Raw genomic sequence first — 20,695 nt, 5'->3', positions numbered from 1 at the left:
TCAAAGTCTGTGCTCATGTCTGCCCAAAAGGCTTCCTCCTGAGTTAGCAGGAGCCTCCTGCACAGCCCTACTTGGACAGAATGGCTCAGGGACTCTGTCTGTGCTCCTCCCCATGTCTGTCCCTTGTCTTCACATTGCACTCTGATGGTAGCACTGCATCTACACAGACTAGACCAGCTCATCCCCCAACATTCTTTCCATGGGAAGTGGGTGATGCAGACTTCGACTGGCCTGCAATCTGGGGCATGTTCTCAGAAGCCAGGGCCAGTCCTGAGGACTGTGGGACAGAACTTTTCTCTTTCTTGCAGTGGTGGAACAGAGTGAACCATTTTCCAGAGCTTTACTTTCAGTCCTTCAGAGTCTATAAAGGAGACAAACTGTGGACCAGTGTAATGATTGCTATAGCCAAGTAAAATCCGTTCTTGAGGACCAGAAAATGCCATTTACACGCAAACACACACACACACACACACACACACACACACACACGCACGCACACACGCGCGCGTGCACACACACACACACACACACACGCGCGCACGCACACACGCGCGCGTGCACACACACACACACACACACACACACAAGATAGAGGCAAGAATAGCTTTATCAGGCAAATTTGGCATCTTTTTTGCTTTCTTCTATTGTGAAAGCCTATCTAAGGGGCCAATATTAGCCCTGAGGCTGATTCTACATATTCCAATCTTGGTATTTGGTACAGTTTATTAGTACCTTGTGTTCCTGGGAATTTCAGAGTCAACTTCAGGGTTAAGACCTATACCCAGACTATGCTGGATGCAGGGTGTAAGAGTACTGAACTGGAAAGCCTGCTTGGTGAAATGTATCCCCACTCACAGAAGGAAGCCCTAATCTTCACTGGCAGGAATGCCTCCCACCTTGTTTGCTGCTTCAGGGTTAGTGACTGAGATGGCTAATGGAGGACTGGAAGATTTTATGACCACGATTCCTAAGGCTTCAGAGGCATGAACTCAGTTGAAAACAGTAAGAGCTAGGAAGGGTAATGGCTTTTCAGGGTAACAGCTTCTCTAGTATCCTGAGAGGCCACTCAGAAGCCTATAATACCAAAGGATGGCTCTCCTAGTCACCAGGGCAATACAAGGATTCCACCAAACAATCTGACAATTTCAGATCCAAAGCACTGGGTATTAGAGAAGCTGCTGAAGGAAAGGGAGCTAAAATCAATCTCACCTAGGGGCTGCAATTCCCTTCTTGCATGCAATCTTCGTGCAACTGGTGGCAGAAACCTGATCTGCATGGCCTGAATACCAGAGACCCAAAAGATGTTTCAATATTTATGGAAATGAATAGCTGCTCTTGCTCATGTGCTGAGTATTTCCAAGATCTATACTTCTGTGCACTTACCATGATGAACACTGAGTAATGTACAGAAATGCTGAATCGGTATATTGTACACCTGTAACTAATATAACACTGTATGTTAACTATATTGGGATTAAAATTAAAAACTTAATTAAAAAAAAGATCTATGTTTCTGAGTCTGCCACTTTTGGACTGGGACATGAAGAGTACAGAAGATCTTACTGGCATCAGTTTTTAAGCTGGAAAAAACTCCTAGAGCCTTCATACTCTTCTCCTTTGGACTTTAGTTCTCAAAAAAGGGAATGTGCATGTGTGTTACTGGGGTCTTGCTTCTCAGCCTAACTCTCCCTCTAAAAGGCTCCGTGTACATGTGTGGCAACTTCCACCTGAGGTGTTACGTTAAAGATATGTAAAGGTCACTTTGGTCTGAATTAACATCCGTAAAACCTGGGGGAAGTTACTAGTCTTATCACTTTTTATTTGGCTATGCAATATGTGTAAGAGAAAAATAGGGAGAAAAGACCTACCCAAATTCTGCCACATGCTGAACAGTTCATAAGCCATCATCACACGCATGTCCCCATACCTGGAAATAATAACACAGGATCCAGCTTTCAGGGGGAGAAAGTTCAGGAAGGTGGGGCTATAAACCCAATAAGGCTAGCACTTCAGCACTGTCTCTAATGCTTCCCCCAGCACTACGTCATTTGGCTGTCAACTGAACTCTCACATTTGGCTCTTTGGAAAGCTACCCAGTGAGAACCTTGTGGACTTCTGAGGAACCACTCATGGAAACATAACCCTATCTGGATGTGTGGTAGGGAGGTGAATAAGAAACATATGTCTTACTTATCTATAATCTTCTTCCTCTTGGCTGAAGTGATGATTTCTAGCTGAAGGCTTGGCTGATTTATGAACAGAACTGCCAGGCTAAAATAAGAATTCCACACCTAGAGAGACAGAGAAAGAGAAAACTTGTGACAGCCCAAGTCCTTAACCTTGCAAGGAGAGATTCTAAATATATGGATGTAGCACAGAATTCATTTTACAATTTTAAGATTTTGGTTTTTTTCCTTTATAAATGTCTTTGCAAACAACTTTTTTTTTTTCTTGACTCCTCTTAAAACCAACAGTGTTGTTTCTGGCCTAGAAAGCCTACTCCTGGATGTCTGGTTCCCAGTACCTCCAAAAGGGAGACTCTTGGGTCATATCCTAGTCATTATCAAACTTGGAAGTGGTTCAATACTATGAGCATATTAATAAAGCAAAAGCCCAGTGAGCCTGCCCCAGCTCCCAGCCACACATCTGACACCTAGCTAAGTCCATCTCAAATTCCTGACCTGAAAAATTGTGAGTAAAATAAAATGGTTGTTAATTTTAAGTAAAACAAAAACAGGAACAAAAACAGTGAGCTTGTTTTTTGGCTTTCTACTGTTATTACAAATATAGCAATGGATCTCAGGAGCTCCTACCTTAAAGTCGAAGTCTGTCTCTGTAAAATTCTTGTGCAGTGCAGAAGACAGGTACTGGACAGTAGTGACTATAATACTGTAGTAAGGGAACAAGGCATTGGCAGAGTTAAAATACTAACAATGGCATCTGTCAACTTAGCATCTATGAGCTATGAGTAAACATCTTGAGTACAACTTGCTCTCATATAAGATGTAACTATGAGGGAAATGGATAGATGGCAGAAACCTCACAGAAAACTGGTCTTGGAGAAATGCTCCATAGTTGGCAGGACAGCATAGAACATCAGTGGGTTCTAGGCCTGGCTCTGCCATTACCTGACCTTGGTACAACTTCTGCCTGAGCCCAAGGGTCCCTCCCTATAACAGGGGGTGGGGGAAGTTAGTTGGTTCTTTAAGATTTCTTCTAGTTCAAAGAGTGATTCTAGTATTTTGAGGACTTTTGGGTAATGACTACCAGAGAACTTAGAGAATAATTTTATTATTTTACTTGATAATAAGGGTTTATAATGATTAAATCCCTTTTATCATATACTCTTATCATATACTATTATTTTTATCTATAAGTCATTTGTTTTCAGACTTTGGTCTAGAATATCACTCTCAATGTTAGCCTGGGCAAATACAAGGAGCAATGGGAGCCTGGCTTGCCAGAGTCAAGGGCACAGGTTAAAGCAGAGAGGAAATGAAGTGGGACAGGCAGGTAAGGGTTTGATTACAGAGGGCCTTAGGTGCCAGGCAAAAGAACGTATGTCTAACACTGACTACCCTGGCTTTGGTGCAGAAGAGAGGCAAGGCAAAAAAAAGTGCATTAGAGAGACACAGGAAGTAACAAATTTGAAAGGTAAAAGCCTTAAAAGAAGAGGCTGTTCCTGTAGGATGGGCTGAGGAGGACCATGAAGTGCTCTGAGTAGAGCTAAGAGAAAGAAACAAAAGAGAGTCAAATGGAAAATCCATGATTTGAGGAAATACATGTGCAACTTTGTTTATAACCATTCTTCTGTTCTCTACAAAATGTTTGCAATTTTGAAAAAAGAAAAAAAGTGCTGCATAAAAGATACAAAGTAGAAAGACCCTACTGATACCTTGTGAATATCTAACATAAATAATGTCACTATGTTACATGTATTGCCAACATAAAAAGCGAATCAGTGGGAGAAGGCCAAGGGCTAGAAAGTGGAAACCAAGTGGCCTTCTCCTGAGTAGAGGGAAACCAGATGAGTTAGCACCTTACCACCTGCATCACTCTCCTGGTTTGCCAATTAGAAGTACAGGCTAGAAATAGGAATGGAACAGGCGATCTGGGAGCAGTCTAAGGGTGAATTCTGTGGCTGGACTCAGAAGTGGTCAAAGCCTTACAGCCAGGTCTCGGGTGGGGAATGAGCATTAGCTGTGGGAGGCAAGCAATATCTGGCAGACAACACAAATCAAATGAAGAGGAGGGCTTGGGATACTGCTTGCAACTAGAGAGCAACAAAGGCCAGTGGTCCATGAAACAGGTCTTTCTCAAGGAGGAACCTTCTATGGATATTATTATTTCACATCCTTTGTATTCCTTTTCTATATGAACCATGGGATCATCTGCCAGGCACTTAAGACTCCATTTTGAACTATCTTCAATGCTTTCTTCTTGAATTTATGGTAAACGGTCAAGTCCTGCTGATTGTGCCTCCAAACATTTTTCACATTTACCCTATTCTCTCTGTCCCCAAGGCCTTGGCAATCATCTCTGTCTTGCTTTCTCTCTGCCTCTCACACACACTCTCTCTCCTTAGTCTGAGAATAGCTCTGTTGATGCTGGTGCTTCCACACTCACTTGCTTGTGAGAAGTCTCATCACCATCCAGTCCCGAGGGAAGACACTCATCTTCATCAGGTTCCGGAACACACAGAAAATCTTCAGCAGGAATTCCTGATCCAGGAGGAAAATCTGATGTGAGATACCACCACTACTACTACAGCATGCATTTCCTCAACAGGGCTTTCCTGACCTCTAGACCATAAGAATGGGTGGAATCAGTGGGTCAGATTCCGATTCCCCTTGTGAGTTACTTCTCTTTTAGAGGACTGCATGAGAGTCAGATGTAGGCTAGATGGGAGAAGACTCAAACTGGGTAGAACAGATACAGCTCTGTACCCACTGAGCCTAGTACCTAAATCCCAAAGCATAGGGAAAGTTACAGCCCATCAGAACCGGTATCCAACTGGGTCTGTGGGTCTCATTCTTTGGGTCCTGGCCCTTGGGCACTTGATGCTAAGAATCTGCTTTTGTGGATGTTAAGAACACATTGACAGGAGAAGCACTTTAGGAATAGCAGAATGAAGACCTCCAAAATGTGCTCCTATATGAAAGCAATGAGAATACGGGCAAAGACAGGTTAAGCAAGGACTTACAACAATCCAAGGAGTGCTATTCAAGAAAAATGGGTTGAATCTTAGTAGGAACAGTGGACTTCATTGCATTTTAATTTGCCCTATTCCTATCCCCTTCTTCTTCCTACCTCCATGGTATCCTTGAAAACAAGCAACTGCAGAACCGCAGTAGTAGTGAAAACCAGCAGCTTAGCACTCACTAGAAGGGACAAAATGGTTTTGGAGCTCCCTCAAAAGTGCCGTCCTCAGAAAATTATTAACTTTTCTATCTGTCTGGCAGCAACCTAGGAAATTCCCATTCAGAGAGCTTATTCGATCTGGTTCAGAGCTTACTCAATGAGAAGAGCCTTTTACTTGGGGGCATTTATTGGGGGAAAAAATCAGCCATAAGGATTTAACATCCCAGCTGCATGAAGAGGCCATATCAGAACATGTAAGAAAATTGCCAGAAGAGTTAAAAGAAAATCTGGGGAATTATATATATATATATATATATATATATATATATATATATATATGGACTTTGAAAATCTCTGACATATACGTGGGAATCTGGAAGTCCACACACATGTTAGGGCTGTACATATTCCAAGGAAAGACCAAAGAAACCTAATCTCTCACCACCCTGGCTGACTTTGTGGCTCTATGAGAAGTAGGAAGTGAAGGCTAAGGCAATAATGTAAACTGCTGGAGCACTGAAGGTGAGACCCAATACATGCATACAGACACTTAGCAAAGTGTCAAAGACTTATTGGCTTAAGGCATTTAAGGAAATCTCTGTCCAGGTGTTAGCTGACCACTAAGCTAACTGAATGAAGACCTCAGTGGCTTCACACAACAAAGAATACAGACATTAAAGAATTAGTCCAGGAAAGTCACTAAACAAGCAAGTAAACAAAAATCAATAATAACAACAAAACAAAAAAAAGCAACAACAACAAATCCTGGGATGTGGGGTGGGGTGAGATCTGATTTCCAGAGTTGCCACATTACTTACATTTTCCAGTTTTCAACAAAAAAATTGTAAGATGTGAAATTAAACATGAAAGTATGACCCATACACAGGAAAAAGAAGTCAAGAGAAACTTTACCTGAGGTAGCTCAAATACTGGACTTACTAGGAAAAGACTTTAAATCAGCTGTTATAAATACCCTCAAAGAACTAAAGGAAACCATGCCAAAGAATTAAAGGAAAGTACAAGGACAATATCTCACCAAATAGAGAATATCAATAAAAGATATAAATTATTTAAAAAGCATTAAATAGAAATTTTAGAGTTTAATAGTACCATACCTAAAATGTAAATTTTGCTAGAGAAGCTCAACAGCAGATTTGAACTGACAGAAGAAAGAATCAGGAAATTTAAAAGATAGGTCAACTGAGATTGTTCAGAGGAACAGAAAGAAAAAAATGGAGAAAAACAAACAAAGCATGAGACCTGTGGGACACCACCAATTGTAAAAACATACAAATAATAGGAGAATCAAAAAAGAGGAGAGAAAAAGAGGAGGAGATGTTGAAGAACTTTTTTTTTTTTTTTTAATTTTTTTTTCAACGTTTATTTATTTTTGGGACAGAGAGAGACAGAGCATGAACGGGGGAGGGGCAAAGAGAGAGGGAGACACAGAATCGGAAACAGGCTCCAGGCTCTGAGCCATCAGCCCAGAGCCCGACGCAGGGCTCGAACTCACGGACCGCGAGATCGTGACCTGGCTGAAGTCGGACGCTTAACCGACTGCGCCACCCAGGCACCCCATTGAAGAACTTTTTGAAGGAATATTGGTTAACCCAAATTTGATGAAAAAACTCCAGTTACACATCCAAACAGCTCAATGAACTCCAGATAGGATAAGACCAAAGAAATCTACATGACATATCATAGTGAAACTGCCAAATGCCAAAAACAAAGAGAGAATCTTGAAAGCAACAAGAGAAAAATAATTTATCATGTGCAAATGATTTTCAATAATAGGTAACTTACCAGCAGATATGATGGAGGCCAGAAGGTATTAGAATGACATATTCAAAGTACTGAAATAACATGAACATGAGTATCTCGCTAATGATAGCGAGACTATCATTCAAAAATGAAGACAAAATTAAGACATTCTTAATGTAAAGAAAAAATGTAATGTAAAAAAAAATTCTTAAGAGTAAAAAAAACCCCCCAAAACTGTGAAAATTTATTAGTAGACCTGCCCTATAAGAAATACTAATGGGAGTCTCTCAGACTTAAATAAAAGTAACTTAATTGATATAAAGAAATATAAAGCACTAGGAAAGGTGACTATATAGGTAAATATAGAAGATAGTATATATGTAGATTCATTTACTCTTTTCCTTTTTGATCTACAAGGCAACTGCATAAAGCAATATTTATAAAACTATGTTGGTGAGATTATAATATATAAATATGTAATTTATATGACAGTAACAGCACAAAAAGGGGAAAGAACTGGAGTTTTATTGGAGCAAGGTTTTGTATACTATAAAATGAAATTGGTAGATAGTTTTAAGATATTAATTGTAATTCCCAGGGCAATCACTAAGAAAATAACTTTAAAAATATACTAAAAGAAACAATGAAGAATTAAAATGGTACACTAAAAATATTTATTTAACATAAAACAAGGGATAAATGGAGGAAAAGAGGGACAAAGAAGATATAAGACAGATATGAAACAAACAGCAAAATGGCAGATGTACATCCTAACTTATTGGTAATTACAGTAAATGTAAATGAATGAAACATTCTAATCAAAAGGCAGAGATGGAAAGATGGATAACAAATAAACATTATCCAATTATATGTGGTCTACAAGATACATACTTTAGATTCAAAGACATAAATTTATTGACAGTAAAAGGATAGGAAATATACTCAATGAAAATGGTACCCAAGAGAGCTGGTATGGCTATATTGATATTAACAAAACTGTCTTTAACAAAGACAGTTGTTAAAAAGACTTTAACAAAAACTGTCATTAGAGACCAAAAAAAAAAAAACATTTTATAATAACTAAAGAGTCAATATGTTTTAAAGACTTAATTATTAACATATATGCATTTAAAAAAGAACCCCAGAACACATGAAGCAAAATCTGGCAGAATTAAAAGGAAAAATAGACAATTCAACAATCTTAGTTGGAGGCTTCAATATACCACTTTCAATAATGTATAGCACAAATAAATAGAAGATCAGCAAGGAAAAAGAAATCCTGAACAATACTATAGACTAATTAGACCTAATAGACATATAAGACACTCCATCCCACAATAGCAGGATACACATAGAAGGATATATGCATTCTCTTCTCTAGGACAGAATGTATGTCAGTCCATAAAAAAAGCCTCAATATATTTAAGAGAAATGAAATCATATAAAGCATGTTCTTCAACCACTATGGAAGGGAGTTAGAAATCTATAGTAGAAGGAAATTTGGGAAAGTAAAACACATGTGTATTAGGGGGTGCATGGGTGGCTCAGTTGGTTAAGCATCCATCTCTTGATTTCCACTCAGGTCATGATCTCATGGGTTGGTGAGTTCAAACCCCACACTGGGCTCTGAGCTGACTGTGGAGTCTACTTGGGGTTCTCTCTCTGCCCCTCACCCTGCTTCAGTGTTTGCTCACTCGCTCTCTCTCTCTCTCTCAAAATAAATAAATTAAAAAATATATGTGAATTAAACAATAAACTCCCAAATAACCAATGGGTTAAACAAGAAAGCACAAGTGAAACTAGGAATACTTTGAGATGAATAAAAATGAAAACATCAAATCAAAATTTATGGGATGAAGCTATGACTTATAGCTATAGTGCCTACATTAAAAAGAGATAAGGTCTTGGAGTGCCTGGGTGGCTTAGTTGGTTGAGTAGCTGACTTTGGCTCAGGTCATGATCTCACAGTTTGTGAGTCTGAGCCCCACAATGGCTGGCTGCTGTCAGCACAGAGCCTGCTTCAGATCCTCTGTCCCCCTCTCTCTCTGCCCCTCCCCCACTCATGCTCATTCTCTCCCTCTCTTTCCCTCTCAAAAATAAATAATAAAATAAAATAAAAAGAGTTAAGATCTCAAATCAAAACCCACCTTACACCTTAAGAAACTAGAGAAAGAAGAGCAAACTAAACATAAAGCAAGTAGAAGGGAATAATAAGTGAAACAGAGAGAACAGAACAGAGCAAAAAATGAAGCCGAAAGTTGATTCTTTGAAAAGATCAACAAAATTGACAAACCCAAGAAAAAAGAGGGAAAAAAAAGAGAGAAAGAAGACACTATTACTAAAATTAGGAATGAAAGAAGGGACACCATTACCAATGACACAGAACTAAAAAGGATTATAAGGTACTGCCATAAATAAATGTACACCAACAAATTATATAACCTCAATGAAATGGAAAAATTCTTAGAAAGATACAAAAAACCAGAATTCATTTAAAATGAAACAAAATCTGAATAGACCGATCATAAATGAAGAGATGAAATTAATAATTTAAAAGATCCACACTAAGAAAAGTGCATGACCAGATAGCTTCACTGGTGAATTCCACCAAATATTTAAACTAGAATTAATATTTGTCTTTTTGATTATATCCACTCTCAATGTGAAGTGGTGTCTTATTGTGGTTTTGACTCCATTTCCCTAATGACTAATGATGTTAAACATCTTTTCATGGGTGTATTGGCAATTTATGTATCTTCTTTTTTTTAAATATGAAATTTATTGTCAAATTGGTTTCCATACAACATCCAGTGCTCATCCCAACAGGTGCCCTCCTCAATGCCCATCACCCACCGTCCTCTCCCTCCCACCCCCCATCAACCCTCAGTTTATTCCCAGTTTTTAAGAGTCTCTTATGGTTTGGCTCCCTCCCTCTCTAACCTTTTTTTCCCCCTTCCCCTCCCCCATGGTCTTCTGTTAAGTCTCAGGATCCACATAAGAGTGAAAACATATGGTATCTGTCTTCCTCTGTATGACTTATTTCACTTAGCATAACACTCTCCAGTTCCATCCACGTTGCTACAGAAGGCCATATTTCATTCTTTCTCATTGCCACGTAGTATTCCATTGTGTATATAAACCACAATTTCTTTCTTTTTTTTTTTTTTTCAACGTTTATTTATTTTTGGGACAGAGAGAGACAGAGCATGAACGGGGGAGGGGCAGAGAGAGGGAGACACAGAATCGGAAACAGGCTCCAGGCTCTGAGCCATCAGCCCAGAGCCCGACGCGGGGCTCGAACCCACGGACCGCGAGATCGTGACCTGGCCGAAGTCGGACGCTCAACCGACTGCGCCACCCAGGCGCCCCAAAACCACAATTTCTTTATCCATTCATCAGTTGATGGACATTTAGGCTCTTTCCATAATTTGGCTATTGTTGAAAGTGCTGCTATAAACATTGGGGTCCAAGTGCCCCTATGCATCAGCACTCCTGTATCCCTTGGGTAAATTCCTAGCTGTGCTATTGATGGCTCATAGGGTAGATCTATTTTTAATTTTTTGAGGAACCTCCACACTGTTTTCCAGAGTGGCTGCATCAGTTTGCATTCCCACTAACAGTGCAAGAGGGTTCCCGTTTCTTCACATCCTTGCCAGCATCTATAGTCTCCTGATTTGTTCATTTTAGCCACTCTGCCTGGCGTGAGGTGGTATCTGAGTGTGGTTTTGATTTGTATTTCCCTGATGAGGAGTGACGCTGAGCATCTTTTCATATGCCTGTTGGCCATCTGTATCTTCTTTGAGGAAATGTCTATTCAAATACTTTGCTCATTTTGAAATCAAGTTGCCTTTTTATTCTTGAGTTGTAAGAGTTCTCTATATATTTTACATGCAAGTCCTTTAGTAGATATGATTTGTCAATATTTTCTTCCATTCTGTGGGTTGTTTCACTTTCTTGTTGGCATACTTTGAAATACATAAGGTTTTAATTTTGATGAAGTCTACATCTGTTTTTTCCTTTGTTGCTTGCTTTTGGTGTCATAACTAAGAAATCACTGCTAAACTGAAGGACACAAAGATACACTCCTATGTTTCCTTCAAAGAGGTTTATAGTTTAGCTCTTACATTTAGGTCTATGATCCCTTTCCTGTTGATTTTTAAAATATGATATGAGGTAGAGGTACAACTGTTTTTTTTTTTTTTTTTTTTTTTTTGGCACAGAGATATCAAATTGTCCCAGCACCATTTGCTGAAATGACTGCTTTACTCTTTGAATTATCTTGGCAATATTATTGAAAATCAAATGACTAAGTATAATATTGAAAATCAAATGACTAAATTAGTTCTAGACTCTCAATCCAATTCCATTGATCTTTATGTCTATCTTTATGCTAGTACCAATTCTGATTACTGTTATTTTTTTGTAAGTTTTGAAACTGGGAAGTATGAATCCTTCAATTTTGTTTTCTTTTTCAAGGCCATTTGGCTATTCTGAGTCCCTTTCATTCCACTACGAATTATAGATCAGACTGTCAACATCTGCAAAATGGCAGCTCAAACTTGGAGAGGTCTTATATTAAAACCTGTATATCACTTTGTGAAGTACTGTCTTAACAATATTAAGTGTTCCAATCTATGAACATGGGGTGTCTTTTCATTTATTTATGTCTTTTAAAATTAATTTTCCTAATTATTTTATTTGTTTTTATACTATTATAAATGGAACTGGTCTCTTAATTTTATTTTTGAATTGTTCATTGCTAGTGCTAAGAAATACGATTTTTGTATATTAATTGTGTATCCTGCAACTTTGCTGAACTTATTACTTCTGATAGTATTTTTTGGATGTCTTAGGATTTTCTGTAAACAAAATCATGTCATTTGAGGACATAGTTTTACTTCTTCCTTTCCCACCTGGGTGACTTTTATTTCTTTTTTGTGCCTAAATGCTCCAGCTAGATCCTCCAATATAATGAATATAAGTGGTTAGAGCAGATGTCTTTCTCTTGTTCCTGACCTTAAGAGGAAAGCATTCAATCTTTTCTTATTAAGTCTGATGTTAGCTGTGGATTTGTCATAGATGCCCTTCATCAGTCTGAAGAAATTCCCTTCTATTTCTAGTTTGTTGAATGATTATATCATGAAAGGCTGGTGGATTTTTTTTAAAAAATGTGTTTTTTTAACCTCCATTATGATGATCCTCTTTTGGTCCTTTATTCTATTTAATGGTGTATTACACTGATTGATTAGCATATATTAAGCCAACCTTGCATTTCTGTGTTCAATCCCACTTGATCATGGTGTATGCCTCTTTTAATATGTTCCTGGATTCTGTTTGCTAGTATGCTGCTAAAGGTTTTGCATTTATATTTATAAGGGATATTGGTCTATAGTTTTCTTTTCTTGTGATGTCTGTTTTTGGTTTCCATGTCAGGGTAATACTGACCTCATAAAATGAGTTGGGTTCCCTCCTCTTCTATTTCTTGTAAGAGCTTGTGAAGGATTGGTATTAATTCTTCCTTAAAAATTTGGTAGAATGTACCAATTAAGCCATCTGGTCTTGGGCTTTTCTTTGTGCAAAGTTATAAATTATTAGCTTGATCTTGTTAATTTGTGATGTCTTTTAAGAGGGATATAATCAGGGACACTGAACTGTATAGTTTAAAAGTGTAAATTTTATGGTATGCAAATTATATCTCAATAATGCTGTCATGAAAAAAAGAACATATGTACAGAACTCTATATTTGGTGTGGTGGACTGCATATGTTCCTTCATCTCTGTTTCAGCTCAAATCCTCTAAAATGATAGTTAAGAAATACATATGTCCACAGAGACAAAGGAAACAGGAAATAAGAACACAGTAATCAGAAGAGGTGAACAAATTTTGAAAGCTTTCATGGTGACTGACTTAATATACTTGAGAAAGATGACAGCCAAGAGCCTTTGGAAGTGATAGCAACAGGAAGCAAGGATTTCAGAAACTGTAGGCATCACCAGGTACCTCTGTGGGACTGGGATATGAGGGCTAAAACCAGGAAGATTGATTGACAGTCTCCCTAAGATCCCTTCTGCCATCTCATGTCCCTGGGTGACCAGGCTTTCCCCATCCTGTCAGAAGACTGAGGGCTGCTCTCTGGAGTAGCTGATTACTGAGATCTGTTCTCAAGGATACAGCAACATATGAGGGTGGACATGCCACAATGAAAATAGGCACCGATACAAAGTTTACCTGCTAAACTGGAAGGTCCCCAGACCCTTTGTGTTATTTGGTTCCCAAAATATTGGCAGGCTACTCCATCCCTAGGAAGGGTAAATGATTCCTCTCTCAGGAAATAGACAAGCCCAAGAGAACACACCAGTAACTATAGGAATTAGAGGATGCTCTGACCCAATGACCAGACTCTCTTTAGTCAGCTACAGGGAAGCCTGCTGGAGACAAGCCTTGCACACATATAAAGCTTCTAAGTAGCACCAGAGCACTTCACCTCAGACCCAGGACTGACATCCAAAAGTCTGTACATATAGGAGGAAAGTCTCTAACTTTTGTCTCTAACTTTGTTTCCTGAAACAAATAAAAACAGGGCAAGTTTCCAGGAAAAAAAAAAGTGACTTGACAGTACCCAACAGATTTGACCTTGAGGAATGCTGGAAGGAGAGATTTATTACAGAGAGGTAGTAGGAAAGCCTAGCCAGATTTAAAAACCAAAAGGAAATAAGAAACATGCAAATAACAAAAGGAGCAATTAATTCCAGGAAAAAACAAAGTTTTACAAGAAAGGAAGTGTAGTAGCATAGTAGTTGGGTCACCACAGTATTTACCTAGCTGTAATAAAGAAGAGTTGATTACCAATTTAAACAAGAGTGTATGCAAACTATATTGGAATAAAGTAACCACCTATATTGGAAGAAAGAGAGGAAAGATGTGTATGTGTGTGTGTGGGGGGGGGGAGGAGGAGGAATGATACAGAAGAATCACCCTCATCTTTCATGGGAAGAAGAAAATAGATAATAACTGACAGTTAAAATTTTATTTATCATTTTTTTTTGACAGTTAAAATTTTAAATGGCAGTAGAAACTTGAAGAACAGCAAAAGAGTTCAAAGTGGCTGCTTTTGGGGAGTAGCAATTGGACATGGGTCAGGTTGAGGCAGGGAACGACCATTTTATGTTACAAGCTTTGTAATATGTTTTGACTTTTAAGACCCTGTATAATTAAAAATTTAAAAACCCACAAAGTTCTGGGTATAGTGCTTGCACACAGCAGGCTTTCAATAAATGAATGACAAATTTAAAAATAAAAAATTTATGTATATATATTGTTGTTATAAAAATAAAACATTTAATTAAAAAGTAAGAGAATGATGCTAGCCTGAGCTTTTGGATGCAAATCAGTTAGTATAACACATGTGATGAAAATGCTCGAGAACAGCCAACACTGGATTTTCAGGCTCCACACCCCAGCTCAAGCACTGCTTGACTTGGATGTGAGCTTTGGGCTCTGGCTAACTTTTGGCTCACTTCAAGGGCTGTCAAAGTTCATCCCTCCAAGAAGATAGGCTGACCTTATGGCAATGAGTTAATGATAACAATCTGCAGAGATCCATGTCTGTGGAAAGGCAGGCAAGATCAAATACTAGCAAGTGACGCCTAATACTTATTAACTGATACAATATGATTAATAAAGGTCATGCAAATGAAAAACAATATAATGCATTATCATGAAATGCAAATGCTGTGGTTCTGAATGGAGGCAGAGCATACAACTAAAATTTGCAATAGTTTGCTCGTCAAGGGATGAACTTAGTAGCACATTCTAAGGCAAAGACATAGCCCCAGTAGTTTGTCAGCAGTGATACCACTGGAAGCTTGGGAATGCTCCCTTGTCTGGATCATGGCCCATTTCTCTGCCCTATCTGCCCTGGTGCTCTGGATCTGGAGTCTGTAGCCAATGGGTAGTGCTCACTTTTGCTCTCTACAGGTCACTTCCAGAAATACATTTTAATGAAAAGTTGCCATTATTATTATTATTATTATTATTAATTATCATATAGTTATTAAACAGTAGAGTCTGATTTGCAGGGGCAAAATATAAGATGAGTGTTGAGTTCATAAGAAAGGGAAGAATTCTGGTTTGCTGACAGCTACTATGGCCTAGAGCAGTCTCTCATATAGGGACATGGTCACAGGGCTGCTATTAGTGAAAACTTGCCAGTGTTACTGAGGTCTGGGTGTGTAAGAACACTGCTGGCTTTCAGCTTTGGGAAGCCATACACTCACAGATGTAAAGTGGGGCTGGTGAACCCTTCACCCTAGGCAGAGCTGGTCACTTGTACTTGCTCCCCTGGCAGGAGAAAGCCCCTGGTCAGTCTTAGCTGCATGTTTCCTTTCCTGGGTGAAAAGTCAGTTCTGAGGTAGGTTTGCTGCCTACCTTGAGTTCATCTTTGCTCTGGAAGTTGTCCAGGAGGTGCTGGTAATGGGTGTCACACATCTGGCGGAGCAGCGAGAGAAGGCAGGACACATACTCACCCTGGGGACCAACCGAGAAAACACTTGGTGCAACTAATCACAAGAGCTGTGTTTCCCCAATCCACAGAGGGCAAGGAGAGAAGGAAGGGTCTGAGATGGCCCCAATGATCATGAAAGGGAAGGTGAGAACTCTGGCCCTGAAAATGAGTTTTCCTTTCTGCTAAGTTTTCTGAAGGGCTTGGGAGTTTTAATAAGACTTCTGTAGCATGGGACTAATGGTAAAACCTTAACCTATAACAAAGAAATATTGCAAAGTGAGACAGAAAGTCTCGGTTTTTTCCCTAGGAAATTTTTGGCTACACAATCCTTTGTCACTATATTGCCAGGCCATTGTACTGAAGTTGAAAGGGATTACTCAGAACAGGGTGCCTGGCCTTCTCTGGGCAGAATGTGGGCTCTTCCCATATTGCTCCAAGATGGGATGGCCCTTCTTCAAAATTCTTCTGGGGACCTCGTAGAGCTTACATGTGGTTACTGGAACAGGAAGATGGAACAAAGTAGTTCGACATAACTTTCTGGAAAGTAGAGTCAAAACTGACCTTTATGAGAAGGTGAATTCTGGGCTTTAAGATAAGTAAAAATTTATGGATACAAAAATGAGCCTTTAAGATTCCTTCAAGTTCCAACTGGGATAACATGGAAGAAGACCTTGTTTTAAGGACTCCAAGAATTTTACCATCTTATGGAAATTTTTGGCATAGGGAAGCTGACCAAATATTTTTAAACTCATGGAAATTTGACAACAATATTTTTGGCTCTCAAATCATTTCTAGACACATGAAATTATTCTACAAATGTATATGTGTAGACCATATACATGTATATGAACCTCAGTTTTATCTGAGCATGGGCATAATAATGGGCATAATAAGCTATAATTCCTAGATTTAGTAGGAGGATTGGAGGAATGAATGCACATAAAACTTTTCAGTGAAAAAGTCCAGTATGTAAAGGAAGTGCTCAGTAAATTATGCAGTTATTATCATCTTTATTAAAACTATGTAATTTAGTGTTGCTAACTGAGTTAATATTTGTAAAGTGCATAAAGCAGGGGTAGGCCTATAGCAAGCATTGTGTAGTTGTTGGTCAGAAGGATGGGTTACCAGGACATACCAGGGTACATGTTTTTACCTATAGTGAGAGTGCTCTCAACAGGAGATCCAAAGGGAACATTCTTTCTAAGCCCAGTGCTTCAGAACACATGCCTGCTCTCTGTTCCCCTTTCCCTCCCTAGCGTTTGGCTAGCTCCCACAGAGAATTTGCTTCAAGGAAACCACTGCAGTCTCTCACCTGCCAAATGGAAGAGTCCGTGCAACCTGTTTATTGTGTTCTGCCATCAGGGGTAAGAAGTCCACTCTGGGTGGAGGAGTGGGAACTGTCTCTCTGTCCTTCCCGAGACGTTTCCCCAGGCTGTTTCTCTTCTAATTGTCCAGTAATGCCAGTGCAATTCTAACTCATCACATTTTTTCCTGATGCTAGACATTTAGATACAAATGTTGTGGACAAAAATAACTAGTTTGTAGATACAACCAAATTCTAAGAAAATTTTTCTGTTGTGCACATCATTTAGGAGAGCCTGCTACTAGAAGGAATACTCCATTTTCCCCCTTCAATCTCTTACTGCATCTCTGCTCTACTCTACAGAACAGGAAATGAGTTGGCACAAAGGCAAAGGCCAACAGAGACAGTGTGCAGGAAAGCGAGACAGGGAGCATTCCCCACATCTGCCCTAGAGTAGACTTCTGGGACTACAAACATAGAGCCTTCAGAGTGGAGACAGGAGCCAGATGCGAGAAAGGAAGAAGGCAGCATGCTGACAACCATGCAGGGAGGTGGAGATGAAGGTGGTGCTATGAGGAGGTGGGGTTGGTGTGGAGGAGCCCCAGGTTAGAAAAGAAGGCAAGAAAACCTGAATGTTAGTTACTAACAGTGATCTCGGCTGTGCACTGCGGGCACCGCTGCCCTCTTACCGCCTCCTGAGCGTGCGATTTGCTCATGATGGTGAGCAGAGTCTGCAAGAGCACGTCCAGGAGGCTCTCCACCATCATTTCTACCTCCTCCATGACATCTGCCTCCTGGAGCGAGCAGTGAGAGAGCACACCGTTAGCACCAACCTGGCTGACGTGCAGCTGGCAGCACTTACAAAGTGTGTGGCATCAGGAGTGGTCTTCTGATTGGACTCTCAACACTGAGCTCTTGGCCTCACTAGCATGAGATGTCAAGGAACCTGGGACAACAGCTCTGAGAAAAGGTGAGGCAAACCTGTCTCTGTTGCCCTGGTATGGTAGCCGGGTCTTCACCTAACCCAGCACCACTTGACACCCACAGTTCTGAACCTCAGGTAGATACCTTAATTTCAGTATACAAGGCAGAAGCAAAGGTCCTGAAGTACCTGTTTACCTTGATTTCCCTAGAAGAGTCTGGAGAAAGCACAACACTGCTAACACTTCGAGAAAATGGTATTCAGGCCACAAGGTGTGGTGGTGGCACCTTCAGGACTGCTAACACACACCTGAATGCACATAGAAGTATTTCAGTCTTTAAAAGGAATGTTTTCTTCTCAGGGCTTTCTCCTTAGGTGATCTCAAGCTTTGCTGGCCCCACTGTTGCTCAGATATGTCTACATCTCTCTTTTGAGCTTCTCAGCATTCTTGCTCATGTTTCCTGGTCCACCTGAAGGACTCTGGTCTCAGTGTGTCTTTCTCAGGCAGCCTCACAAAAACAATGGCAGGCCCCCACTAAGGGCTGCTTCTCAGCCACCACACTCTGAATTTAGGAAGTGTCTGTGCTGTCCTTCTATAGACCTCTCATGTTGAATCTCAAATCTTGTAGCCTAATTTTAGTGATCTCACAGAGCTTCCCACTGTCCCTTCTCCAGCCTCTTTTTATTATTACTGGTACAAATGTCTATCTGTCCATCCATCCACCAACCCATTATTCATTAAGCAGTTACCATGTGCCACTCACTTTTTGTGAATCTTAGTATACAAAGGTGAACAAGGAAGATAGTATCTTTATGCTCGTGGAGCTTAAATTCCACCCCAATCCATTCATTCAATATAATTATACTGTGACCCATTCCACATGAAGAATTGGAGCAACTCTTGGTGCTAAAGTCATCTTTATCATCTGCTATACTGATCGCTAACACTCTCACCTGTGATGTCTCTCTGACTAGTTGTAAGCAACTAATTGCACCTGACTCTAGTACCACAGATACAACCAGACCATCTCTTTCAGGTTTTAACCTGTTTCCATTCCTCCTCCATTCCTTTCCTTCCCTTTATTTTCCCTTCAATTTCTCTCCTTTATTTAGCAATAAGTCTCCCACTTCCTCAAGTCTGGCCTTGGGCTGCTAATAGACCTTATGTGCTTGGTGTTGCCTCTCTGAGGCCTGGTGGGAAGGAGAGCTGCCAAACCTTGCCTGGAGCCAAGAGCAAACAATAGGGCCACTACAAGCACCATAGGCACTCTGCCAAGCAGGGCCCTGTCACCAGATGGTACTTTAAGTCTGGACACCAAAGCACCCTATTGAGGCCCTGTATCTCACTCAAACCAACCACACTCTTTTTTTTTTTCAGGACCTCTCCTGTTCCACATGGATAGCCTAACCTTGCACTCATTTTATTTTATTTATTTTGTATAGAAGAGTATCTATGTAACTTTATTCTAGGAAAATACACAGAAAACAGTAACCATAAATGAAAGGACATACATTCTGTTGCATTAGAATTAATTATTCTGTTTATCAAAAGAAATAGCAGCAAAAATGAAAAGACAGCCACAAAATGGGACAAGATTTTGGATATGGATATAACTGACAAAAAAAAAAAAAGAGTCATCTAGAATACTGGCCTTCATTTTAAATACAGTTGTAATTTTATTCTCCAGAAACCTCATCTCCTCTTAAGATGTTGTAATAAAAAACTCATTCTTGTTCTTAATTTCTTTCTTTATACTTTCCTATAGTTTACAAATTTTCTCTAAGAAATAACCATTTTTCCTATTACCATAAATATATAAAATAAATATCATTAAAATAAATTCCTACCTTTATTCATGCCTGATACATGTCTTTCCTTCCTTCCTTCCCCTCCCACCATAGATCTCTTTTTAAAAGAAAAAGGAAAGAGGAAAGAAAATAGGCAAAAGCAGTACCAGTTGAAACCTCATCTTTAAAGTCCAACTCTATCATCCCATGAGGCTCAGAACTCTTGTGGGCAACAATTATCTCTCCTATGTCCTGACCTCATCTGGCATGGTATGGAATGTCATATGGGTGGAATCAAGCTGCCAGGAAGCTGACAGAAAAGTCTGAAGGAGCAAGCTTGCCTCCCTGTGCTTGTGCCTTAGTATCCTCAGAACACTCTCAGGAACATAGGATTAATACCTTTTGATAATAACAGAATATGGCACAGGATTCGGCTTTCTGGTGTTAAAGAGAACTACATTTCAGAAATGCAACTTTTTCAAATAGCAAAACTGTGTTGTGTTGAGAAGCCTGCTCAGCATACACAGGCCTCTGCTCACTTGAGCACCTTCCTGCCACTGATGAAAGCTTCTCTGACTGAGAAGTGTACAAAGTGATCTTTGTTGGTCTGCCTCTGGTTAAAGTAATACAAGACTGGGGCAGAGCTGAGGGGAGATGGAGTGGGCATGGGGCCACTACCAGAGAGCTGGTCTTGACGATGGAGAAGATGCTGCCAAGAATCCCTGAGCAGATCAGCAGCTCCTTCTGCTGCCTCAGGTGAAGGTGAATGTGATGGAGAACCACAGGAAGCAGGATGCGGCGGGATTCTGAGAGAGAAAACACAAAGGTGAAGAAGCCCTTTAGAGAAGAACTAGCTACTTCTGGGAGCCAGTGACACTGCGAGACTTAACTGGTCTCAAAGCAAATGGGGTTGAAACCAGTGCGAAGATGGAGGCCACTCCCTTCCCTTATGAGGGCCAAAAAGCCCACTTCCTGGACATTATGAGACATCCCACAGGATTATCCTTCCATTTCTCTTTCCTTCTTTCTCATTTTAAGCCTCAGTATCTATGGTAT

General features: G+C 39.9%; 1 protein-coding gene across 15 annotated transcripts in view; it reads right to left on the bottom strand.

The window, feature by feature from the left end:
- Positions 1 to 20,695, bottom strand: part of DOCK3 (dedicator of cytokinesis 3) — a 585,953-nt gene that overhangs the window by 57,593 nt on the left and 507,665 nt on the right. For 13 of the 15 annotated variants that reach the window (XM_045492946.1, XM_045492954.1, XM_045492948.1 and 10 more), the window contains 7 exons: positions 20,318 to 20,445; positions 17,577 to 17,723; positions 15,551 to 15,649; positions 4,627 to 4,721; positions 2,814 to 2,889; positions 2,191 to 2,291; positions 1,869 to 1,927 (listed from right to left, as the gene is read on the bottom strand). In XM_045492946.1, coding sequence (XP_045348902.1) covers positions 1,869 to 1,927; positions 2,191 to 2,291; positions 2,814 to 2,889; positions 4,627 to 4,721; positions 15,551 to 15,649; positions 17,577 to 17,723; positions 20,318 to 20,445 — 705 coding nt within the window. The remainder of the gene's footprint in view (positions 1 to 1,868; positions 1,928 to 2,190; positions 2,292 to 2,813; positions 2,890 to 4,626; positions 4,722 to 15,550; positions 15,650 to 17,576; positions 17,724 to 20,317; positions 20,446 to 20,695) is intronic. The other 2 variants (XM_045492950.1, XM_045492958.1) reach the window with 2 other exon arrangements.

This window comes from Leopardus geoffroyi, chromosome A2 (assembly GCF_018350155.1).
Source record: "Leopardus geoffroyi isolate Oge1 chromosome A2, O.geoffroyi_Oge1_pat1.0, whole genome shotgun sequence".
NCBI classification, from domain to species: domain Eukaryota; kingdom Metazoa; phylum Chordata; class Mammalia; order Carnivora; family Felidae; genus Leopardus; species Leopardus geoffroyi.
Note: the sequence above shows the minus strand (reverse complement) of the source record. Positions and strands in the feature narration are given on the sequence as shown.